We start from the raw sequence: 26,084 nt of genomic DNA, 5'->3' as shown, positions 1-26,084 counted from the left end.
TTTTGTATAGAATATATTGATAAAGTAGGAGGTGTTGTAAAATATTAGGCCAGTGTAGATAGGGGACTCTGTGCTGTATAAAATGCCAAAGCAGGCAAAAGTGTTAAAAGTTCAAATTTTCATTCCATTGTGTCAGTATGTGAGCTTCCCTGTGTAGGGATATATTTAATCAATACAAAGAAACATCCTGTAGAAAATGTACAAAAAGCAATTGGGTTTTTTATTTTAATTTTCCAGAAACTTATTACCTTATTCTCAGACAGCTATGAATTTAATGGGTAAATTTAAATGAATAATTGGGGTTTTGTCCACTTCAAGGTGGACAAAAAGTAAAAGGTAAAATAGAAGATATTCATTATTGATTCAGTTTTCTAGCTCTTGAGGTGCTTAACATTTGGTCTACCAAGTAGCACCAAGGTACTATAGTAATTAATTTTCTTAGAGAGGTGTTCCATCATTCTCATTGCAAATCCATCTGAAATCCCTAGTCTTGCTCTCCTGAACTTCACACCCCTGAATTTAAATAGTTGCTAATGGATGCTGGCTCATGCTGTCTCACACTGCTGTGGTTGTGGTAGCCATGCAAGGGTATGAGGAAGAATTATCTGTGTTGCAGATCTGTGTTATGGAGCAGTGTTACTCACTGGTTTTCCTTTTTTTGTTGTTGTTTTCTTTCCCTGCAGTCTGTGATTGTAAAAAGTGTTGAACGAAATGCCTTAAATATGTACGAGGCACGGAAATGTCTCTTGGGACTTGAAAGTAGCGGAGTCACCATAGTATCAAATCCCTCTACTGTCTCCTGCCCTGTTGGTCTGTCTTGTCCTGGTTTGGATATTTTGTCCTCAGCAGGACTAGGACTCACTGGGCTTGGTATGCATTCCTTATATTTATATTTTCTTTAATATAGTTTTGTTTTAAACTTAATTCACTTGAACTAGAAAAAATTACCAGAGGTGTGTTTTGTGTAAGGAATTGTGTTAAAGTGTAAAGAGAATTACAACAGCCTATGGCCTCTCAAGGGCTTGTTATACAACTTCTCCAAGACTTTTGTAATCAGGTATGGGACTCATCCCTGTAGAAAAATCACTGGAGTTGTACAAACCAGTCAGCTGAAAGAGAGGGAAATACAGGTGAGGCGGGGCATGGCTTTTACAGCTTCTTTGGCTGTGTGATGTCCCAGGCTGTCCTGAATTTGGGTGGGTGCTTAAGCTTAGCAACAGTACTGGAAAGGTAACATAGCAAACACCACATTTCAGGTCAGTATCTCACTGTAATTGAGGGATCCATGTGCTTCTAGTTTAGATCTTACCAGTAGGAAATTTAGGACAAAAATGACTAAACTACTTAGCTTCATTTTAAAGAAGCAGCTCATAGTCCAGACTGAAATTACCCTTTTTTTTCAAGCTCTGCAAATAGGTTTGTATCAGAGATGTATAGGGACCTGTGTCAACTTTTATCACTAGATTCTTGGGGGACTACTTGGATTTTTTGTGTTCTCATGTAACCAGCACTGTCCCTTGTGAGCTGCCATGCAGGAGTGCTGTGCAGTTCCATCTCACATGCTTCCCTCAGGTCACAGAGGAGAAAGTGTTTGTGCCATTTGACTGTGATTTTTAATGCTGCTTCTGTGACTGTTCTTGTCATGCTGCACTTTGTAGGTTTGGGGTTTTACCTTTTCAGTGTGTAATGCTGAACTGCTTTGTGAATGCTTTTGCATGAAGAGCTGGTTTGGGGGAAAGTTTTGGGACTGATCAATGCATTTGGGGGCTCATTTGCAGCCTGTATTGAAGGTGCAAAAAGAAATTGAATAGTTGTTAGTGTGCAAGTAGTGGTTGATTCACAGGAGCTCTGAGAGAAAGGTGAGGTGGCAGTGATGTGGTGCAGTACAGTTTCTTTCTTGTCTCTGTGATACTGCTTTGAAACAAACCATCAGAAGCAGCAGAGGAGATGCAAAGGAATGCTGGGGCTGAGAAGCTGCCAGTGCAGACTCTGTTATGACAATAGTTAGAGTCCAGTAGAAGGGCATAAAAGATGCTCCAATTCTTCTTGGATATATGATGCATGGTTTAAGAACAAGAATTCTTAATGTGCTCCTAATGTGCACCAAATGAGCAGCAGGTTTAATGTTAAAATTAGTTTGTGAAATACAGGCTGATGCAAATTACCACGGGGCTTATTTGTTTCTTTTCAATTGGTTCTTTTGTAAAAAAGGTTTTCCTGTAAGTCTAAACTAAATATTTGTCTTGCATAATGTTTTGCAGGCCTTTTAGGTCCGACAGCCCTGTCAGTCAACACCTCTACTACTCCAAACTCTCTGTTGAATGCCCTTAATAGCTCTGTGAGCCCTCTGCAGAGTCCAAGTTCAGGCACGCCCAGTCCCACACTGTGGGCAACATCTCTCGCTAACACAAACACCACAGGTCAGTGGAAGTTTAATGGGAATTAAATGAACTGTGCAATACCAAGTTATTAGAATTGCAGTTGACAAGTCGAGATTAATTAATTTTTTGGAACCTTAATTCCTACACTTTTACCTTAGCACGGATGAATAAATATGCAAATTTAAGGTTATAACCTAATATGCTGTCACAGGCAGTATTTTCATCTGTTTTATGTAGAAAACAAAGTTATCCTACCCAGATAAAGCATGATGGTTTTGGCATGCAATTCTAATGGAAACTTTTTAGTGAAGTATCATAGCGACACAGAAATTTAGATAAAATAGTGTAATGCCTGAGGAAGTTAAATGAGACACTTAATCAGAACATAACCAAACTTTTTTACAGGTTTTTCTGCTATTCCACACCTAATGATACCATCTACTGCCCAAGCAACCTTAACTAGTATTCTGCTGTCTGGAGTGCCTAATTATGGTCAAAACACTCCATCTCCACCACCAGGCTTGACTCCTGTTGAAGTCCACGTTAATGGCATGCAATCAGAAAGTAAAAAAGGTTCACCTTCTTTAAATGGTCACGTAAAGGTAAGTGATACTACACTGGAGAATCCAATTTCTTTATGCTAGACCCCTACTAAGAAAAGCTGAAAGAGAAAACTAGATATATTAGTATATTCATAAAGCTTCTAAGTTTAAAAATACACTTCAGTGTTCTTGAATATGACTTAAAGACTGAGAATTAGAACATTCAAAAATACTGTTTTGCTGTACCAGGAATGAATTTCTCATTCTCCTGTACAGATAGAAAGGAGAAATTGCTTCAATATTTCCTTAAGCATAAAAATCACTTCAGTGATACGTGACAATCTTTTCAGGCCTCAAATATCAAGTATGCTGCACTGTCTGCCACATCGCTGGGAGAAAACGTGTTGAGCACAAACCACAGTGATGGAGTAAGGCAAACAAGTGCTCATGGTGCCTCAGAACAAGTGACTGCCAAGGCAAATAGTGAAGAAGGTGAGATTTTGACATTGCATTCCTTTGTCTGGTAGTGTTTGTACAGTCTGTGTACAGTTCATGATACAAAAATGTAATGATATTCTCTCTGAATTGGTTTTGCAATCATGTTTAAGGAAAATATTGCTGGATGTCCCAGATTCATTGTCAAGGAAAGTAAATAGAGCCTGTAGTAACTGAGCTGTACTGTTGATCGAAGCACCTTAAATCAACATAAATGCACTTGCAGCATTTTACTTATTCCTTAGGAGCAGAGGCAGATAACCTGTGAGGGTTTTTTACAGCACCTTAACTAAACTCTGCTGATTTAAATGATGTTTGATTTTTTACTTTTTAACAAGAGGAAATAATGTTACTAAAAAGGTTTTTTTGCAGAAAATTGTGTAGCTCTAACCTAGGTGACACTGGGAAACAATTTTGTGTGTTTTGCAGCAGCATTTCAGTTATGCTGCCCTTTAGAAGCTAGAGTACTTAACTGTCCCCATCATTCTTGGAGGGGGGAAAGCCAGCTGCACTTCAACTTGAGCAAATACATGTCAAGGCCTTGTTTCTCTTGTCAATACTGATCAAAAAGATCATCTCTTATGTAGGGTCGTGGTCATTTGAAATACTGATTTGAATAAAAGGTACATTGCCAATTTAGGGTGATAAATATTTCTAAAAGCATTCAAATGTCTTCAGAAGAGGACATTTGAACGTAAAGTGGGGGGATCTCAGCAGAAGTTACCTGAGCACCTGGCAAAGTCTATTAAAACTGGGTATAAAATCACATTTATTCAGAATACTTAGTCACTTCGAATTTTCAGTCTTCACATTCGTTATTAATGAATATTACTTAAAATAAATATTTTAAGAAAGAAAATACTAGTGTGACTACTGTATATGTGAATGCTGACCCCCTTTTTGTGCATTTGAACTTGTACATTTTGACTGCTTAACCTTGACCTGAATACAGTCCTGTAAGGAGGAAGAGGAGTTTTTCTCCCATAATTCATTCCTTCACAGAGCTCCCTAGAACACAGCAGGGTGGTTGTTGAAATCTCCTTTCTTGGCCTGGTAGGTTGCAATGATGCTTTTGTGGAGGTGGGCATGCCTCGGAGTCCATCGCACTCAGCGAACACCAGTGACCTGAAGCAGATGATGAGCTCTTCCAAGCAGGCCTGTGCCAAGAGACAAACGGTGGAATTACTGCAAGGCACCAAAAACTCCCACTTACAGTAAGCTGATTGTATAAACACAGATTAGGAGCGCTTCCACAACATAAAATTACTTCACGTGTTTTTGTACACAGAAGAGGTGGTTCAGTCAGTCATAAGACTCAAAGAACTGATTTAATTTGGCCTTGATTTTCTATCACTTTAGGCATTAATACAGCCCATCATCTGTCTCGTAACTGCAGACTTTGAGTGCTTTTTGTTCATCCTATTTGACTTTGGGTTCAAAAATGTCTTTCCTCTTCCACAAAAGAATGAAGTATCCTTGTCAGAGGAACTTTCATTACCTGTTTCTAAAGAATATGCTTTTGCTTCTTTATTGGTTGCTTAGAGAATAATTTATGACAGCTTTTTCCTATTGTGTATACCTGAGGCTGTTTTATTCTTAGGAAAGCTGTGTTCAGGGCATAGCAGCATGTTCTCAAACACTTGTCTCAGTGCTGATTTTGGGTTGGCTCTTTAATGACCCAGCAGTGGGAAATGCTTGTTTGAGTCATAATACATCTTGGCAACACAGGTTTTATTCTTAATGCTGTGTTTTTGTCCAGTGTACTCATATTCTCACTGTTTGTTTGGGAACTGTTTATCACCACTCTTTTGAGACACATATTTTCTTTTGCTTCATTTATTTACACTGTCAGGGCTATGATAGATAGTTCATTCTGCTTTCACGGTTTAAAAATCCAAGGAATCCTGCTAACCAAATTTGGTTGTTTGTGTGTCTTGTTCTTTTTGTTGAGGACATAGTGCTCACAGTTTCCTTGGGGACACTAGTTTACAGCTTCTAAAACATGAACACTTTTTTATTGTATTTCCGGGGTGCCCCTGTGGTAGGGAGGAATGATGAATTTGACTCCATGTTCTCAGAAGGTTAATTTATTATTTTATGATACTATATTATATTAAAGAATGCTATGCTAAACTCTACTAAAGAATACAAAAAGGATATTTGCAGAAAGCTAAAAAGATAATAATGAAAACTCGTGACTCTTTCCAGAGTCCTGACACAGCTTGGCCCCAGTTGGCCAATGAGTGGAAACAACTCACAGCAGAAACCAATGGAACAATCACCTGTTGGTAACCAATCTCCAAACATTCCAAGGAAGCAAAACACAGGAGAAGCAAATGAGATAATTATTGTTTTCCTTTTTCTCTAAGGCTTCTCAGCTTCCCAAGAGAAAAATACTGGGCAAAGGGATTTTTCCAGAAAATGTGAATGCCACACTTTTTAAATAAGAGTTTATACTGTTCTCAAGTAACCCTAAAATGTGGCTGAGTTTAGAGAAAAAAAAAAGATTTGCACCAGGAGTTAATATAGACATGAAGGACTGAAGTTATTGAAGCTGTGAAAGCAAGCAGAGCCTGTGTCAACTTTCTTAGTCCCTGTTATGCAATCTCTTTTTATCTTACAGCAATGAACCTGTTAGAACTGCTGGCCTGAACAAGGCTAAACAGGAAATCACACTGTGTGGGATTGCATGCAATAATCCCAGATACCAGACAGCTCAAAACAGAATCTATAAGCTATACCTTGTGTTTGGTAATACAGGAAGGAGAAACACTTGTTTTCCTTCACTGACAGAAAAAGGTACAGGAGAGCTGACACGTTTGGAAATATTGCTAAAAATGCTGAGATCTCTATGTACAGCCATGTCTCAAACTTGGCTGCCGGGCTTCTCCGGGTGAAGCTGAGTTAGCAGGGCTGCACTGAGGTAACCCGAGCTCTGTGCCTTTGTCCCGCAGCACCACGGACAGGCTGCTGGCCGAGGCCGAGCTGGGAGCCCCCGAGAGCCCCGTGGCTGATAAGAAGGCTCCGGGCAGCGAGCGGGCGGCCGAGCGAGCGGCAGCTGCCCAGCAGAACTCCGAGAGAGCACGCCTGGCTCCACAGCCCTCCTTTGTAAATATGCAGGTAGGTCTCCGGAATGAAGCCAAGGAGGTGCAAAACTTGCTAATTGCAGAGTGAAGTTACTATAAAACGCAGAGGTGGCTAGCCCTGGAGACTGAATTGTCATTACCAGTTCAGAACAAGCATTTACAGCCAAGACATCTGCTGTTTCAACTGAGGAGTAGGTTGTCAATGAAAAGTCTTGCAAACAGAAATGCTCTTATGCTTCTGTTGAGTAAGAGAAATTTAGGTACACAAAATTGTATGGCTGGTTTTGTCTCCACAAGCGTCATTTGCCTGTTAGAAATCTTACATTGTCACTTGGAGAAAATTATAGCCACAAAATACATATTAGAACTTTTCATATGCAGTGATAGCTCAGTTAATTACAGCCTACAAATATAAACTGCTGCCATGTTACTGCAAATCTCCCCAAAGAGGGAGGAGACCCCTTTGTTTGTCAGGAAGCAGTAACAGGGCTATTTTCAGAGTAGATCTGTTGAAGTGTGGGCATAACCAGACTATGGAGTAGTGGAACAAGAGGCAGACTAGTGTTTTGCAGCCCTTTTCTTCAGTTATTCCTCTAGTTACTTTCAGTAGAGAATGCCATACTTCAGGCTAATACAGCATTTTCATAGTTTTGTGTTTAGATTTCCTAATCTGTAATTCAGCAAAGTGTAGTTTATTTAATCCAGGTGTATTTAAACTTTACATCTTCCATAGGTAGACTACAAGCAGAAGTTCTTTAAACTCTCTCAAAATTTACTTTCTTTTACTTTCACAAGATGAGTGCGTGGAGAACCAAACCTGAAAGATTATTGAAAATAACTGTGGTGTCTAGATTTGCAAAAATATATTTTTTTTGTACTGCTAAGGAATGTTTTAAATGCTAAGAACAGATAGTTGAGGAATAGAAACTAGGCTTGAAAGATATCTTATTTTAAAAATGAAGAAAAAATTCTTCCTAAGCAGTTTGTAAATACTGCTGCAGCCTCACCATATGGAAATCAGGTAGTTATTTAATATCTTTATCTATGATTAGTGAATACTTTAAGTAACTAAGCCTCTAACTGGGCTACCATGAAATTATTGTGCAGTATTTCAGGTTTCTCCTAGATATATTCACTAGCCACTTTGAAAATGTTTGTTTTCACAGAGATGAGTACTGGAGTGACCTTTAGTTAGAATTGCAATTAAATTATCTTCTGCATGTTTAATTTTTAGGCATTTGACTATGAACAGAAGAAACTACTAGCAACCAAAGGTATGTGGATGAACAGTGACTTCTGAAAAGTTTGTTAGCACATGGATGAAATGATTTCCCGAAGTTTCAGTTTTGTAATGTGATTTTTAATAAAATCTGAAAGTGGTAGTGAAATATTTGTATATTAGCTTTAGGTTCCAAAAAATTTCTTAATACTGACCTAGTATAAAATACAATATAAGCTGCTTGCAGATGGGATGTGTAAGTACATCCACATGCAAGTGATCAATGTGGTTTTTAGAGAGCTTATTGCTCTAACACTTCACTTTATTTGGATGCAAGTTAAACTTTAAGGTGTTTGCCATATCACCTTAATGGCCTCTTATTTCAGGGATAAATTGTTGTAGAATTGGTAAGGGTAACCATATCTTTGACCCTGTTATCAAATAAACAAAATTATCTGTTCACCAAAACAAAAACAGAAGGTCCTCTCTTTGAAACAGATGATTTTTTCGGCTTCAATGCAGCCCTCCGGGTTTTAGCTATCTTCTGGCGGAGTAGATTGCTTTAAGGAAGGGTAGGATTCAAGCTGTGCAGCAAGCTTGAATGGAGATGTTTAGGGTTTGCTGTTTGCTGGGCTCAGGCTGTTAGCAAACATCATTTCAGTATTATCTTCCCAGTACCTTGACTAAGGCTGAGATTTACTGATTTGTCTCTGTATTTTCAGCTATGTTAAAGAAGCCAGTTGTAACAGAAGTGAGAACTCCAACAAATACATGGAGTGGTTTGGGGTTCTCTAAATCAATGCCTGCAGAAACTATCAAGGAACTAAGGAGAGCAAATCATGTGTCATACAAGCCTTCCATGACAACTACATATGAGGTATATAAAAGAATACTGTAATGAAAGTTTACTTTTAGTGAATGATACAGTTGTTTCTCTTGAGAAATGTCTAACTTCTTTAAAAACAAAGCCTTGTAGATAACTGTTCTAAATATTTTTTATGGTGAAAAATATTTCTTACATAAATATTAAGGCATATGGAATACATTCAGCCCAACATACGAAGTTACATCTGTTTCACGGATAAGTCACAGAGCATAGATGTCTGCTTCTTAAAATATATTTGTTTAAAGGAGCTTTGAACAACTTGCAGGACCAAACAACTTACAGTTGCAAACCAGCAATAGGGAATTTGTAAGCTAATGAGAACAGAGGATATATGACAGATAAACTATATAATGTGTATCACTGCATGGTGGAGGAGCACAGCAGAATAAGCAGCTCATCTTTCCTTCTGTGGACAGAACTGGAACAGCTGTCTCTACTTGCACTATTCACTGGGCTCAGAATTTTCCCAGGCAAAGGCAGACAGAGTCCAGCAATTCTCTTCAGAGTCCCAGCATGGGAATCTTGCAGGGAATTTGTTCCTTTCTTCTCAAAGGCGTGCTGAAGTTGTTTTTTACTGTGCTTCCTTGCTGTAATCCTTCCCAGCTTCCATGAAGACACCTTTTTCTCTCCTGCTTGTATGTTTCTTGAAGAAGGGGACTTAACAGTTCTCTAGGATATACCTGTCTGTTAATGCAAAAGAAATATTCAGCTGGGATAAAAATGTGCCTTGGTGTTCTCCACTTGGCATATCAACTTCAGCTACAGGTAGTAGGCTTGGCTACACAAGATGCAGTAGTAACTAGGAAAAGAAAAAACTGCAACCAAAATCTCCAGTTTTCTTTTGCATACTTTGCTTTTTTGGTTGAGCTGAGGTGGGGTTTTCCCCCAGGCCTTGATGTCTAAAATCTCTAGATAGGTCTGGGATTCTAACCAAGAGCAGTGCTTCTTCAGGGATGCCAGTTTTACTAAATAGTGTAAAAGATTGTCTCCTAAGTAAGGCTTTTCAACTGCAATTTGGTACAAGTTTATAGAATTAAATTGTTAATTTCCATAGGTTTTAGGTCATGTAAGTATGTGATATCTATAAGGTCAATTTCTTTTAAGTATGTTCCTATGGAATATTGCTCACTTGTATTGCTACATTCTGACTCACAGCGATGAGAGTTGATAATAAGTATTTCACAGGTATATGAAAATCTATTTAAAAAGACCCCAGACAAAACAACTACAAATTCACACGGCATTGCAGAATTGTTATTGTAGTATAGTGTGCAAGACTGTGGTCAAGTAGTCTGTACTTGATCCACTTATCTTCAGATAAATGTTCTGTTATGTTCTCTTCCCTGTGAAGGGATGTAGTCAATAGACTGCTTTGTCTAGAATTTGTGTGGGAATTTGATACCATGGAATGTTTTGGAAACAAACTTGGAAATACCGAGCAATTTATTTTGAATCATGTTCTTTAAATAACTTTTGCTTAAAAGCTGTAAACTGCATATGTTTGAAGCACACCTGCTGTTTTCGTGTCCGGTTTGCAATTATTTGCCTATTGATCAACTGCCAGAAGAATGTTTGTGAGTGTTAAAAGCTGCTTTCTAAGCGAGCTGCTACAAAGAAAACATCTGAGTCACAATGAAAGCTCTGTTTTCAGCCCAGGTTTTCTTTCTGTGGTTTGCAGGGCTCATCCATGTCTCTGTCCCGGTCCAGCAGTCGGGAGCACCTGGGAAGTGGCAGTGAATCTGATAACTGGAGAGACCGGAACGGGCTTGGACCCACCGCTCACGATTTTGTCTCCTCAATTGGCAGCCCCAAACGGAAACAAAACAAATCAGGTTAATAAGCTCTTATTATCTGCTTAAAAGAAAATAATCATTTTGATGCCAATATTTATTTTGATATGAATGTATCCTGACTTCATGACAGATTTAAATTACTGACACCTTGTAATTACTTTTTTTTACAAATTGAGAAGTGTAAGCTTATGTAACATAATACAAATAATGGTCCGAAAGGAAAACTTTTAAGGATATTTGTTAAATGCCAGACATCCTTGCTGAAAACTCTTTGCTGTCATGGGAGTGGGTTTTTCAAGGTGTACTGAAAGCAGACCTGTAAAATGTCTTATTTCTAGACCACTCTCATTCTGCTCTGTTGCTGATGCAGCAGCAGCCAGGGCTTTATTGGGCTATTTGCTCACTTGAGAAGTCATAATCCTTGCTGAAACTGGATTTTAAAGCATGAGTCTCCTCATGGGGATAAAATTTACGAGAACACTGTGTAGTGACAGGACAAGGGGGAGTGGCTGCAAAAAGAGTAGGTTTAGGTCAGATATTATGAAAAAATTTTCACTCTGAGGGTGCTGAAACCCTGTCACAGGATGCCCAGAGAAGCTGTGGCTGCCCCTGCATGCCTGGAAGTGTCCAAGGCCAGGCTGAATGGGACTTGGATCAACTCAGGATAGTGGTAGATAACCCATGGCAGGGAGGTGGAAAGAGATGATCTTTCAGGTCCCTTCTGACCCAGGCAATGCTATGAAAAGAAGCTTTCCTATGTGCTTGGCATGGCCTAGCATGATTTTAAATACTGGTTTCTGTGGATACAGGCTGTATGTTTTGCAATTACTTTTTAAAATTTGTATGAAGTTTAAAAATCGAAATTTTACTTTAGTTGAACTCTTCAAACTTTTATTTTTTACATAAGTTAATAGATGCCTTTCTGAAAGAGTGAAAACTGGAGGCATAGAATACTAAGTCCATACTACCTATCTGCTTTATGGGGAAATAAGTACTGTGGCTGTTTATACTTTTTGTTGTTGCTTTTTCTTTTAAAAGTGAATAAGCCTAAATCCCAAACTCAAAGTACACACATAATACAATTTGGATATGGTAAGAAGGGGATAGCTCCAATTAGAGAAAATATTCACAGTTTTAAAAAGCACATTAGTTGAGCTGTGAATCGCTGCACATCGTATTCTAAGTACTTGAAGAAGTTAAGAGATGACAAGTTTATTTGAAATCAATCTACTGATGTTTTCAACCTAATTTGACAAAAATGGAAATTCTAGGTTAATTAAAATAATTAAAGATTAAGAATGTGTTTACATGTGTGTTAGAAGAAAATTAGAAACACAAATACATTGACAGTGAAGGACAGTGTTCTGTGGCAGCTGTAGCTTTCCCAGAAAATAAAATGTGTGGATAAAGGGTAAAAGAAACAGTGATGAGTTGGATGGACAAAAGTAGGTGTATTGAAAACAAACACCGGTACTTAATTAATAAAAAAATTTCTTTGTTGTTCATTCTCTCAGACCGTTGGGAGGCTTTTGCCTGAAAAATAAAGATTTAAATGCTTTGTAAATGTAATGATCTAGCTGAATACAATGTTGATGGAAAACCATGCCCTTCTGTGATTGAGTCTGAAAAGTGCGCTTGTTCCCTTCCAGCTGAACACTATCTCAGTAGCAGCAACTACATGGACTGCATTTCCTCGCTGACAGGAAGCAATGGCTGTAGCCTCAACAGTTTGTTCAAGGGATCTGATCTGCCTGAGCTCTTCAGCAAGCTTGGTTTGGGCAAATACACAGATGTATTCCAGCAGCAAGAGGTTGGTGTTCCTTTGAGAGGCACCTTTGTGTTGGTAGGATGTTTTCCAGCAGTAGCTGTGCTGTCTCTTTACCAAAAGCCACTTAGAGCTCACTTTGTGACAGGATTTTCATGAGCTGTTCTTTCAAAGCTAGGTCATACATCTTACAGTTGTGGTAAATACTCAAAACCTCAAGACTCATAAATAAGACCAACTGACTTTCTCTGCTTTTCCTGAACTGGTTACTTTTAAATTCCTCCTTTTCTGTCACAAATGTAGCAAATTGAGCAACTGTGTGAAGCAGCCATTGAAAAGCCATGATTGCTGTTTACATGAGTAACTGGAAAATGGAGCAGGGAAAAAAAATGAAGCTATTCTGAACCACATTTATTACTTAATACTTTTGTGAAAAGACTTGTTTTGCATACTTTTCCTATTTTTTTATTCTAGATTGATCTGCAGACATTCCTCACTCTTACTGATCAAGATTTGAAAGAGTTGGGAATTACCACTTTTGGTGCCAGAAGAAAAATGCTGCTTGCAATCTCAGGTAAAAAACGCAGAATACCATTTATTGATTTTAAGCATTGTTTGTATTCTCACTCAAATTGTGTGTTCATAGCCACCAAAAGAAAAAAAAAATCTTGGAAAGACTGAAAAGTAAGACTAGAGTCTACAGAAGTAATATTAGCTTGCCCCTCACCAGAGGTGCTCAAACCCAGGCTTTATAGAGCTTTCCCCTTACCTAATAACAGCTCACTTGCAATAGTCCTGTAAAGCTGCAGCTTGGTAGAAAGTTCATCTCACATTGAGTTTGATGCCCCAAAATTGTGAGTCCAGGAATTTCTGGGATTACAGGTACTGCAGGATCTGAACAGCACTACCTACCAGTTACAACTGGCATTTCAACCTTTTGGTTCCCTGTCCTGCATTTTATTGATTAGCAGAGCAGTCATCCTACTGGGGAAAAGTGCCTACTTTTAGGGGGCTTTGTGGTTTGTTTTGTTTTTTAGGTTTGCAAATGTACTTAGTTCAGTAGCAGTCTTGAAAATCTGTGTAATCTCTCAGCAATTTGTATCTAGCAGAGAGTTTGTTTACAGGGAACAGGAAAGAGGGAAAAAGAAAAATATTTTAGATGAGCTATTACTAATATGAGATTAGGGTTCGTGTTTAAATGAGAGATGACAGTCTGTTTTTTTCTGAAAGTCCTTGTTAAAATACTGCTTCAGTTTTATGTTTAAAATAAGGAATTGTGAATTGAGAAATGATCAAGTTGGTAACAAGCTTTTCTGTCAGTCTCAGTCTGCACTTCATGGTTGGGCTTCCAGGAAGATTGCAGTGTTTGAGTATTATAAGAGAAACTTTTTAAAGTTTCAGCTATGTCAATTTGATCTAAATCAATATTGGAAAAAATTATCTACTTCACACTGTATCAGTGCCAAATAAGAATTGTCCCAAGTAGGGCCCCTTAGTCTTAAGCTGTTGCTCTTAATTATCCTGTCGGTCTGTTTGTTAATTGAAGGAATACCTCACAGATATTTTCAGTGCATACCATATCTGTCTGAAATACTTTCTTTGTTCAAAGAGAAGTTGTGCATTTGGTTGACATAAAGCATTAAAATGAATTTCTGATGGGAGATTTCTGTGGGTGTGCTTGCCCCCTCCAGAACTGAACAAAAACCGAAGGAAGCTCTTTGACCCATCCAACATCCGTGCCTCATTCCTGGAAGGTGGAGCCAGTGGGAGACTGCCGCGCCAGTATCACTCGGACATTGCCAGTGTCAGCGGGCGCTGGTAGCAGGAGGCTGGGCTCAGAAAGCAGCTGGAAAGATGGACATGGCAATCCTGTGGACAGCCTTCACTGCACACCACCCTCTGCACTTTGGGAGTTTGGGTGTCAAGGACCAAAGCGTTTTGTCTGCACAATACTGTGCCAAAAAATCAGAGAGAACACGTATTGTCGGTTGTCTTTCGAAACACCAAATGTGGGTTACGTTTTACTCATGTAGATTGGACAGAATTTGCAATAATAATAATATAGGGTTCTTTGTTTAGTATTTTATTACCTATAACTATAATGTATGCACTGAATTTTGTACTATTGTTGAATGAAGGAAGAATGAAGAGCTGGGATGCCAGAGAGCATAGATTTGGCTTTATCAAGATGGATTTTTCTGGTACTGCTTAAAATAATTATTGAGGTCTTTCTGCACTTTACATGTTCTGATTTCTTGTCCTGTGGAAATTTATTTCTCTTTCATTTCCATATCAATTTTTATATTGGCACTAATCAAAGTTTTTCAGGTGTTCCTGCATTAAGTCACATCTCACTATAATGGTACTAAAAACTGGTTCTTATGCAGATTTTTGTTTTTTCTCTCTCTGTCTCCCAGGTAGTTATCTGAAGAGATTGTTCCAAAATCAAGTCACTTGGTAGTGGACCAGTCCTGTTATGCTCTTATAAAGCAGTCTAATGCTGCCTGCAATAATACTCACTGTAACAAATGCAATGAAAGACCAAAATGGACCTTGCAATATTAACCCTTTCCAGTTAACATATTTAACTGCTGCCTTTATGCTAAAACTGTTTTTAATGGTTGTCTCAAAGCAAAGGGCTATTTTTAGTACCCTGCCACTAAAGGACACTTATTTATATCAGACTTTTATTTTTAGATTCTATACACCTACAATACATAACAGATTAAACTGATCTACTGCAGGTTTATGGTAGAGACCAAAAGGCATTCATCAAACTAGAGCTCTGGGCTGTCAGTTTGATTAAACAGACAACTAATCTAATTTGACAAAACAGCACTGTTGCCATTTAATAAATGACACATATTACTTACATGACTATGCATGCAGCAATGAAGTGACCTACATAAAATAGGTGTAATAGCATCTGTTTTGTTCAATCTAGATTTGTAATTGTCAGCTGCAGAAGTGCTTGAAACTCTGGAGATGAACTATTTCTGAAACAAGTTATGTTCAACAGAAAGAGTCCATGTTATAAGTGGCTAGAGCTAAATTTCACATTCTTATACTGTGAAAGTCCGAAAGATTTGGCAATGTTATTCCTCTGTCTTTACAGATGTTGTGTTATGGGTTTATGAAGGGTTTCAACGTAATGAAGGAATCCGTAAAGTGCCTCTTTATGCTATGTCTAGTTCCAAGCATTAATTGAAAAGCATTCCCATGAGAAATATTGTGAATTACCTTACCTCTACTGTAATGTATTATTTATGTTCAATGTACAAGCCTTTTGAGATGGACATAAACCACTGTCAAGAGCTCTTAAAAGAAGGCATTAGAATAACATTTACAGTAGTTGGGGTTTATGCAAAAATGGGTTGAGAGAGTTTTGACACTTTCCATGGGTAATTCTTTCTTTTAAGGTGAGAATGCAAAATGATGTATGGCAAAAATTGCACACACAAAGGGAATTTCAAGAGACTATTACTTGAGGGCATAGATGATCAAGCAATAATATAAAGTCTTGTGGTTAGCTAAAAATTGCTGCTCAGTGCTCATTTCAGCCATATCTACTTAATGGTGTATAGCTGGGTGACTTCCCCTGTAGATCAAGTAGCAGCTTTGTCTGGTTTTAAAATGGCACTGCGGATGTGACTGGCTAAAGCTGTATCTGGTACTCACACAGTTGTTCACAGCAGCTTCCTCTGCTCAATGCCAAGGGTCAATATCCACGTGTCTAGGAGAGATTGATGTGTGTTGCACGGGCAAGAGCAACTTCATGGAAACCCTCTTGGAAGCCACCACTTCTCATTCTAAAGCTATTTACACTTGTGCTTTCCTCTAAGCACCGCAGATAGTTCCATTCACACAGACTATTTATGTGCTTTCGGATAAGCTGTTGTTTAAATGTTTGCATTTGCAAGCCCAGTGCTTGCAAATCAAATTGTATTCAGACTCCTTATTTCATGAAATGTTTTTAATGAACTAAATATTCAGCAACACTTTGTACAGAATTTTCTGCAACCCCTCCTTGCTTCTTTTGCCTAAACTTAAAAGCATCCTAAAGCTTTGCACTCAGATTTTTAGCCTTTTGTAGGTACATGCTATCTATCCAGATGGTACTATACTCAGAACTGATTTTCTTACAGTATTAAGTTGATGTGGTCTTTTGCTGAGCAGTGCTTATTTCCTCTACACCAAAGTGAAGAATTTCCCATGAACAACATTATTTTTCAGTAGGGCTTCACATTAAAAAAAAAAAACCACACTGGAAGAAAATTCTCACTTACTTTGATTCCACAAAGGGAATAAAACAGTACAGTGTATCATATTGTTAGTGTTACATTGTGCACAAATATTTGACTTGCTACATAAAATGTTAGTTTTAAATCTGTGCCTTAACAGTGACCAGTTATCTGTAAATATAGAGCAGATACAGATTGTATTTTTGTGGGTTGTGTCCTTTTAGTGATTTTTTTAAGAAAATGAAAGTTGAAATTAAAACATTAAAAATGGAGATTTTCAAAACTAATCAGTGTTGCATAAAATAAATTTATATAACTCCCTTGTATTCTGATTGGTTCATTAAGTATTTTTATATAGACCCAGTTCCAGGGATGCTTGCTTGTTAATAAAATATAAAAAGCACTATTTGACCTAACGGCAACATTTTTCTTTCACATGTTAATGCTTTGTGTTTTACTGTTCTTTTTGTATCACATAGTGTCTTTGTCTGGCTTTTAAGTGAGAATGCTTTTTTGGGGTGCCTCTCCTTAATCTAACACGAGTTAAATTATGACAGGTTCAATTCTGAGCAGGTTTTAGTGGTTTGGCTCATGAATTCTGTTCTTCCTTTGGTCCTCCCATTTTAATGACTGTTTTGGTCAGGTTAGCAGAGAGTTGTGTGTTTTCACAATGGTCATTCTACTGTCACTTCCAGTAAGTGGTGGGGAGGGGGAAGGGAATTTTTTCTTCAGGCTGTTGGGACATGACCAATCAGCCTGGCCAGAGGCACAGTTGTGACATTGCGGTGACATGCACACAGCAGGCACAGTCAGTCCTGTTCTTTGCTCCACAGCTGCTGGTACAGGTTCAGTATTGCTCTACCTCTCCACATGCTCTCAGGCATCTCGTTATCCCTGCCTGACGTGCTCTCCTGTTTTATAAACACAGCTCTCCGATGGCTCTTCCTGGCTCACTGACCTTGCAAAACTCCGAGTTGTTTTTCTCAGTATCTCCTGAGAAGTGCAGGTGTGGGAACAAGTCTCTGAAGGAAATACATCAACAAACTGTTCTGCTGAGGACGACTGAAGGGTGTGGTGCTGAGCACCAATTTACCAGGCATTTACATAAATTACACGGAAATTTACAGGCAGATGGGCTTGCAGTTTGCACGGGGTTTCTGTTCTCTGACCTATAGCGAGCTGCGAGGTCTGAAGCAAGGTAGTTTCCTTTGTGGACCATTTATTTGGGCATATTGCTTCTACCAGCTTTAGTCAGTAGAGTGTAAAGCTGGTGTGGGAAGGAGGTGATGGATCATTAGAGCTTGTTGGCTGCTCTGCTTATGGTACAAGCACTGTTCCCAGCAGCTGGCATGGCACAGCATCAACAGGATTGCTCCCTGAACACCCTGGGCATGTCTCTCTCTGTGACCAGTCAATGGAACAAAACTGGTGATTTTAAGTCTGAACAAAAAATTGCATTTTAAGAGATGTTGCCAATACACAGGCGAAAATAGATGGAGTCTCCAAGCTCTGTAAAGATTAAAAGTGAGGCATCTCTCTTTGCTGTTGAATCCCACTCCAATCTAACAGTTGCTGGAGGAATCTTGTTTTTCCAAGGTCCTAGAAAACACAGTTACACCAGTTTTATGGGTACTGTTGTTAGCTGGTCACTACAGGTGTGATAGACAGGGATATTTAGAAACTTGTGCTTATACTGTAAAGTAAGCCTGCGAGTATTTGATTCCCGGCATGTCTGGACACTGTTGGAGCCACATTTTATCCTTAAAGAACCAGCTTCCTTTCCATCATGGATCCTTGAGCAGAAGGAAGGTTTGGTTTTATCTGGAGTTGCTGCAAAATTTTTGAGGGTGTCAGAAGACGTAAAAACTGGGGAACTTGCAGAAAAAGTTGCAATATGCATGGTTGGTGTCATGTTGTTTACAGCTGCTTTGAAAATGGTGAGCTGTAAGGATGTTAAAGCAAATGGGGGAGTATTTTAGCATGGTTAAAGATAAAAATGCTCTTATTTTGAATTAGGTGTAGTTGTGAGTGAGGACTATCTTGTAATCTGAAAAGCACACAATAAACTAGTGCTTTGGTATAAAATTCCTTTATTTTTATTTGGGTTAAGATAGTATCTGGAGCAGAAGTAACAAGCATCCAGAAATGATAAAAGGCTTTTTGTAGATGATATATTTGCATTAAGGAAAATTTGAGTTTTATCTTTGTTTCCTGTACTGCAGATGTACTTTTTTATAGTGTTTATAATTTTAGTATTTTACATGCTTTCATGAGTTAGTAAAGCAGACTTTAAAAATTAAACTAGTACAACAGTCATACTTGCCAATTTTGAATATTGATACAGCTATTAGGAGCAGTTAAAAGTTAATAAAGATATTTTTTTTTCCCTCTCACTTTGAAGAAAGGGTACTGTTAAAGTTACAGACTCAAACAATGTAGAAAGTTTTTGCATTACAGCATCATCTAGTGTCAAATTACCCTGCTCTCTTAAGGAGTAGGATTTAGGGAATATTTTCTCTGAGAAATGCTGAATGATTCCAGATGTTGATGAAAATATGAAGAAAGATGAATACATTGTGATGGAAATTCCCCAGTTTGTGCCAAAACTGTGTTGCAACATCATGGAAACTAACAGATGGAAAAAGCAAAACATAATATGAGGGAAAAAAAAAAACCTGAAGTAATTACATAATGAAGCAAAAATTTGTCACTTCTAACAATGGGTGATTAATGTTTTAAGAAATAATGTTGCTACTAATTTAATAACCCTAGGACCATAAACTGATATGGATGTTGCTACACATCTTTGCTGTGGTGAAAATCATAGTTTGTCACCCACAAAGGACCTAAGAGTTGAAGAGGCCTGAAATGCACATGGCAATAACTTGTAGTCCCAAAACTAAAGCCATCCATGGGAACTGCAGTCTCATGCTGTGTATATACAGTATCAAAGTGAAGAGGATGTGAGTATTTTTGAGATTGAGAACATAAGAAATCTTCTGAAGACAGTAAAGCTTGCTGTATGTTACATTTGAATATACTAAGGGCAAAAAAAATGGACACCAAGGATAATTTCCTTTTGCTTTCAGGTGATCCAAAGTTCAGAAAAAAACAAAATATTCACAACTCTTTCCCTTAGCAGGAGTTTTTTCACCCTGCAGCTGAGCAATGTTTTGGTTCCTCAAAAGTATGCTTCTGTTTTCATGCTGAAGCTCACCTCAGAGAGAAGTTCATAATGCCTGGTACCAACAAACCCCCTTTTTTGAAGTAGCTTGAATAAGCCCTGGGTGCTTAGCAGTGACAGTTCAATACTGAGTGCTGAATCTTCCAATACTACAAGATGTCTTTATGTAGCCCAGCACCCAGGAATCACTACAAACAAAGCTGACATGGTGAAGTTAACTTGCTGAAAGATTTGAATCTTGCTCGGAAGCTGGATGGGAAACAACTAGGTAACTAATCCCTGTGGGGCAAGAGATGTTTTGGTGTGGTTAAATTAAAACTAGCTTTGTGCCAGCAGTGCTTCTCTTTGAACCAAATGGTGACAATAGCCAGCAAACTGGAATGCTGAAGGCATCTGTCATGTAGGAAGGCTCGTCCTGAGCATGCCTCCAGCACTGGTTATCTTCCATCTTCACTGAAATTGGTTGCAGATGCTCCACTGTTGACTCTTTCTTTCTTCCCATTGTACTTTGGACTTTTCCATTGGACTCCAAATGCTAGAAAGGGCAAACTTTTAAATTTTGCATGCAGCTTGATGAGCTTTTTGCTTGCACAAGCATAATGTTTTCTTCTTTTCCAAAGAGTGATTAGTGTGGACAGTATCCAGAACCACTAGAGTGGATGAGAGCTTTGAAAGATTTTTTTTTAAGGGATTTAAGAACCATGAGTAGAGACTGGAAATAACACTTCTGGCACTGCTGCCTTTCCTGGCCGCTGGTGGTGTCTGCTCACCTCTCCTAGATCTTGGCTCTCCCGTGCTTGGCTCAAGTTTCTGCTCTCTTCTGATCAGCACTCGAGTTTCAAACAAGTAGTTCTGGGAAGTTTGAGGCATTTTAACTTTTCAGGCAGACTAGTGTTTGCTTTTATGTGTTGGACTTTAAAACTGTGGCAGTGAGGATACAGGTGCTAATGGTCATCTTTGGCCAGTGTGAGGTAATAAATTTGTAAGCGTAGCATAAACAGTACATTGTGGTTACAAGGCTGGAGTAGATGAGGGCATAATATCTTCAGGTGGGCAGTTGTTTGTGAAGATTAAGTAAAGGAAATGTTAGTTTGCTTGGTTGATTCTTTTTTTTTTTTTTTAACACTCAGAGGAAGGAGAATCCTTTTGCATGGTGTTCTTATTATTGTTTAAAAATGATTTTGAAAAAGTGACCCCATAGGGCCATTGCGTTAGCCAGCAATAAAAGGACAGTTATTTATAGACAGAAGGATTCCTAAGGATCCATCCCATTCAACATTAATTATTGCAGTACAACAGCACATTTCTTCCTTGCTTCCCACCTGCCTGTAATATTTCTCCTGAAGCCCATGCATCCATGTTCTTCTATTGCATTTTTTCTGTGGTTGTTCTGTGTCCTGGCTCTGCTGCAGAGACAAGGTAATGAACCCCCCAAACAGAATTGCATCTGATCTAGTTCCTACTGCATCTTCTCGCTGTGTAAACACATCAGGAAGTAGGAAAGCATTTCTGGAGAGAACAGATGTGTTGGTCTGCTGGAAGCTTTGAAATCCTGTATTTTCAAGTCCTCCCTAATCTTTGTGATGAATTTGTAAGCTTCAAGATGTTTTACATCTGGTTCTGTTTGTCAAACTCCTTTCAAGTGTTCCGTTTTTTGTGATTATACCATCTGTGATAAAATGGGCATTAAATCAAATACTACATAAAGATGCATTGTCTGTTCAAAGCTGTACTAGAAATGGAATATTTTGTATTTTGTATGTTTGGTCTATTTTGGGTTTAAGTGAAATTTTATAGACGTTTCAGAATTTGTGTTTATACATAAAACCCCAAATTGTTATGACAAAGAATCACAAACTCTGTTCCTTCCACCTCCCTTCCTGAAAGCAGATAAGACAGTGTTTCATTTTAAAGCTTTTTTTTTAAATCTAATTGAGATTTTTCAAGCTCACAAAATTTGGCAGAAAACAAATCAAGTTTTTTATGGTTCCTGAAGGCAAATGACTTTCTGATAAACACTCCAGTGTGTCTTCATGTGCTACTCAACGTGGGAGGTGTGCAGAAATATCAAAAAGATGTTGAAAGCTTTCTTGATTGACCTCTTAACTCTTCACCAGGTCAACTTTTCCTTTGGCTTGAATCTGGTGAAATTGTTCTGTGTTTAAGCACAGAAAAGAAATTCATGGTAGAACAATTCTTCCTTCCTCAGTGCATGCTATGACCTTGCCTGCCTTTTTTGAAAACAAGTTCTCCAGGCTTCTAGACCTGAGAGAATGCTAATGAAATGTCTAGTTGCTACATGTTCACCTGCTCAGAAATGAGAGGCTTTGCACTCCATGGTGAATGGGCTTTTAATTCGTGTACCCAAGGGAACCAATTATTTCATCTGTTTCATGCTCAAGCATGGAAGGGCAGCACACCAAAACACTATAAATGTTCAGATCTTCCTTTTCCCATAAAAGCTGTCTCTTGCTATGCTGTTTGGTGCAAGTAGAGTTCTTTCAGTTCCTGGTAAATAAAGAGGACTGCCCAAAATTTGTCAAAACAAATGTTATGGTTTATCTCCTGGCAGCTCCCCATAAAGCTGAGTTTTATTCCATGGGGACCCATAACTGAACCCAATAGTGGCATACACTTTCTTAATGGTTTATTTTCCTTTTTGCAGTATTTAAAACTCTCATTATGTAATAATACTAATGAAAAATCAAGCCAGCATGATTTCTTATTATTTGGAAGTGTAATATTGCTATGTTGTGAACAAAGTGAGCAGCTGGATGGTCAAAGGTTAGCATGCCCAGCTATTAGAAAAACCGTGGATAACAGTCTCCATATTTGACTTTGGGAAGAATTGCTGCAACAGGTCTTTAAGGAAGAGAAAATATTGCAAACCTTTGCTTTGCCATTGTTTATTAGTTGGAGTGGTAATGCATAGTGTTTAGTGGAGAAAACTGGGTGTGTGGTGCACCTTTTAGGAAACATCACCAAATCACTACTCTGAAGTGGGAGGTAATGTTTTATTAATGTTCTTTATATCTCTTCATTAACTGTAAAGCCTATATTATATAAATGTGGGTTCATTCACCTACTGAAAAACTGTTTGAAAGTTTTCAATTAGAGATGACAACAAAAATCTCCAGTTTTTATTTTCAGTGTTAGGCCACAGTGATAGTGGTGTTTGGAATGGACAGCTTCTCTTCTAGGCAAAAAGTCTAACCTTACTTTAAATGCAGATAAAGTCAGAATTGCATGACATCATACCTCAGATTTCCCCAAGGAGATACTTAGGTTGCAATCAAGTAATGCTTTGATTTCTGTCCCTGTGTGTTGGCTAGATGGCTTCACCAATTTTACTGGAGGTTTTGGATCACTGTAAACCTATTCCCCACCTTTTCCATGGTCTGGTTGGCTGGTTTACCTTCCCTCTCACTATCCCCCTTTTCAGGGCTTCCAGTTAATCCACCACTGTCCCAGCCCCAAGCTGGATGTCTCACAGACCAGGGTTTGCTGCAGGGATTTGGGTGTCTCAGGGGACACTGCTCACAGAGGGTTTATTGCTGTGGTCAGTACGATGCGGCCAAGCTGTGGTGGGCCAGCTCTGGCCAAAGTCAGGTGCCCACCTCAGCAGGGTCGTGCCACATTGGGTGGCAGGTGGTACCTACCTTTGCTCTGTACAATCACGTGAGAAATTACTTCCACCTGGGGAAAACTGACTTCATTTCTTGACAATTAAAATACCTTTGGGTGGTGAGGAACAAAGGGAAATGAACCCTGTTGCCACCAGTTTCTTCCCACTCAAGGCTCCCTTTGCCCCCCACTCCTGGTGCCCCTGGCAGCCGGAACCGGCTGGAACCGGCCGTGACCGGCCTGAGGCAGCCCCGCGCTCCCTTCACAGCGCCCCTCGGCCTTACTACTGCCCCAGGGACCTGCTGCTGCCCCAGATCCCACCTTGGCCTGGCCCAGGTGTGTTCAGAAGACAGCTCGGACACAGAGGACACTGCAGGGGCCAGGGGGTCACCCTCAGCCACCAAGGGATGACACCAGGGGTGCCGCTCCCCTCACGCCTCAGGCCGAGGAGCTGAGCACACACAGGTGAGCATGGCCCAGTTGCCACTTGGGCGTCCAGGTGCACCTGGAGAGGCTCCTGGGGAGCTACCCAGGTGGGGCCCATTTAGGTGATGAGTTGCCCCCACCCCTTTCCTTCCCGGGGCAGGATGGGGTTCCTCAGCACCGTGGTTTGGGGTTGTGGACAGTGTGGGAAGCAGCTCCCTCCATTGTCATGAGCTGCTGCCTGAGTCACCTGGAAAAGGAGAGTGCTGGCCCTGGTGAGCAGAGCACAGCAGGAGCGGCAGTGCACTCAGAGCACCCAAAAAGGTAAGTCGTATCTTAAAATTGTGTAGAAGAAACAGGCTGATTATGAGTCTGTGTGTCATCAGGCAGAGTGGTCCCTCTGAGCTGTCTGTTGTTTCCATGATGAGGTGTTTCATATCAGGGTTTGGGTCTGCTGTTCCTCAGCAATACGTTGTCTCTCTACTGGGTCATCCTGAAAGCTTCTAGTGTGTGACCACAAAGGGACTGTAGTGGATATTTAAATCACCAAATACTTGATTTTCCTTGCTTTAGAATGCTTCTTTGTAGCCAGGTGTATTTTGAATTGCATATCTGGTCTCATCCAAGGCTTGGCTTGTAAGTGTGAGCGCAAATTCATTAAATCCAAGAGCACCCGAGGAGGATCCCCTGTACTCCTGCTGCAAGCTCATTCTCCGGCTCTGGGTGCTGCCTGGGCAGAGGCAGGGTGTGTTTGTGTAGGATATTCTGTGGTTTGAAATTACATTCCAGTGCAATAACTTGTGTGATGAATTTAGGGCTTGGCTTTGGGAAAGAATTGTATGTTATTCACACAGGTCAAAAGTCATCCAAATCACAGTGCAAAAAAAATGTTTTTGTAAGAAATAAGCTGTTGAATATATTTAGTTATTTGCTCTCTGTATAAGTCTGACCTTATGTCTTTATCCCTTAATCTGTCCTGATTTGTTATGTTCACGTGAACACAAAAAATTAATAAACAAGTTCATGATATAAATTTACACACACTTTAAAACTGATAAAGGAATTAATTTCTATTTAGTCAGCGATATTTTTGTGAGGCATGGGAGGAAAGGCAATAGCAGATGGCAGAAATTTCCAGCAACGTGTAGGATGCACACCGAGCTTCCCCAGCTCCCCTGCCGCGGCAGCACACGGAGGGATTGGCAAGGCGGGAGGACGCGGCTGTTGTTGCTGCTCCGGGACTCGGGCTCTACTGGGCTCGCCAGGGCTGAGGGAAAGGTGACGAATGCCAAGGGAGGGGATGCCAGAAGCACCGCAAATACTTGGCCAAAGTCGTAATGATGCTTTGAGGTTTTCCTCTCTCTAGACCTTTTATGGCTTTTTCCAAGGCGAGAGATCAGAATTGTGGCTTTCCCCCAGCCTGTGCCTGAGTGCAAACACACACACACAGAGGTGGCATTTCTGCGTTTTGTAAACCTCTGCAAAACATTCAGAATCTTCACAGCCTGTGTTTTCTGAGACAAAACGAACTTAAATACAGGAGAGCTCATCATCCAGTTAACTGCTGTCACCTGACCGTGCCATCAAGTGTCTAAAATAATGCCTAATTATGCTAGAAAAGGGGCACACTTTTTTCTGTCATGACTTTGATTTTTCAGAGCTGGTAGAAAATTTTATGGAAGCTTATAGGTTAGTTTCTGTTTTACACCATGCATTATGTTTTCTTGCAACATATTTTCATTCAACCCATCCAAAATTATAGGATTTTACTGCTCTTTTTAAGTAATCTCTGTAGAACTGATACTTGAAATCACCGTTCCAATGATCAGATTAGCACGTGCAAATCTTAGCTTTTTAGGTTTGTGTTGATGAGGTTGTTTATTTTAGGGACCTTAAAATTTAGGGACTTCACATTTGCTCTGGTATGGTGCAATGAGAAGTGCACATCCACTGTGCTGCTGGACTGCTCTGTGGGAGGCTAAAAAACTCCTGGAGTCAAAAAGGAGTACCAGAAGAGTTGCAGCTCTGCATATTTAGGTCAGAAGCAATAAAAGAAACCTCCCTGAGTGTTACTGATTGATCATTAAAGTGAAAGATTTTTTTTGTTCCTTTGCATGTAAAGCTACAGTATCTTAAAATTGCACTTGGTGGGTTAGTACAACACACTTAGATCAAGCTGAAGCTTTGTCTGAGGACAGTGACCTGTGAATTGCATTTTTCAGTCTGTCACTGAGCTTTCAGGTAGCCAGGGGCACTGTCTGGACTTGTCAGGAGCCATGAAGCAGCTGTGTTTTATGGGAGTCTGGAAACCTGCAGGTAACCGCCTCACAAACGACATCCTTTGGCCAAAATTATAAACTTCATTAGGTCAATACAACTACACATACTGAAGAATTTTAAATGTACTTTTACAAGACTACATAAAAACATCACATGCCTACAGGC

General features: G+C 39.5%; 2 protein-coding genes across 4 annotated transcripts in view; both read left to right on the top strand.

Annotated features, from left to right (window-relative positions):
* BICC1 (BicC family RNA binding protein 1) overlaps positions 1 to 16,830 on the top strand; it is an 89,615-nt gene extending 72,785 nt beyond the window's left edge. For all 3 annotated transcript variants that reach the window (XM_050976226.1, XM_009087549.4, XM_030241309.2), the window contains 12 exons: positions 684 to 870; positions 2,262 to 2,420; positions 2,787 to 2,983; positions 3,274 to 3,415; positions 4,476 to 4,632; positions 6,373 to 6,538; positions 7,739 to 7,778; positions 8,446 to 8,600; positions 10,288 to 10,441; positions 12,052 to 12,212; positions 12,642 to 12,741; positions 13,859 to 16,830. In XM_050976226.1, coding sequence (XP_050832183.1) covers positions 684 to 870; positions 2,262 to 2,420; positions 2,787 to 2,983; positions 3,274 to 3,415; positions 4,476 to 4,632; positions 6,373 to 6,538; positions 7,739 to 7,778; positions 8,446 to 8,600; positions 10,288 to 10,441; positions 12,052 to 12,212; positions 12,642 to 12,741; positions 13,859 to 13,989 — 1,749 coding nt within the window. In that variant the 3' untranslated portion in view covers positions 13,990 to 16,830. The remainder of the gene's footprint in view (positions 1 to 683; positions 871 to 2,261; positions 2,421 to 2,786; positions 2,984 to 3,273; positions 3,416 to 4,475; positions 4,633 to 6,372; positions 6,539 to 7,738; positions 7,779 to 8,445; positions 8,601 to 10,287; positions 10,442 to 12,051; positions 12,213 to 12,641; positions 12,742 to 13,858) is intronic.
* Positions 16,831 to 23,862: 7,032 nt separating this feature from the next.
* PHYHIPL (phytanoyl-CoA 2-hydroxylase interacting protein like) overlaps positions 23,863 to 26,084 on the top strand; it is a 127,688-nt gene continuing 125,466 nt past the window's right edge. Inside the window, exon 1 of the mRNA XM_050976227.1 lies at positions 23,863 to 23,963. The gene's annotated coding sequence lies outside the window, so the exon portion shown is untranslated. The remainder of the gene's footprint in view (positions 23,964 to 26,084) is intronic.

Source organism: Serinus canaria, chromosome 6 (assembly GCF_022539315.1).
Source record: "Serinus canaria isolate serCan28SL12 chromosome 6, serCan2020, whole genome shotgun sequence".
In the NCBI taxonomy this organism is placed as follows: domain Eukaryota; kingdom Metazoa; phylum Chordata; class Aves; order Passeriformes; family Fringillidae; genus Serinus; species Serinus canaria.
Note: the sequence above shows the minus strand (reverse complement) of the source record. Positions and strands in the feature narration are given on the sequence as shown.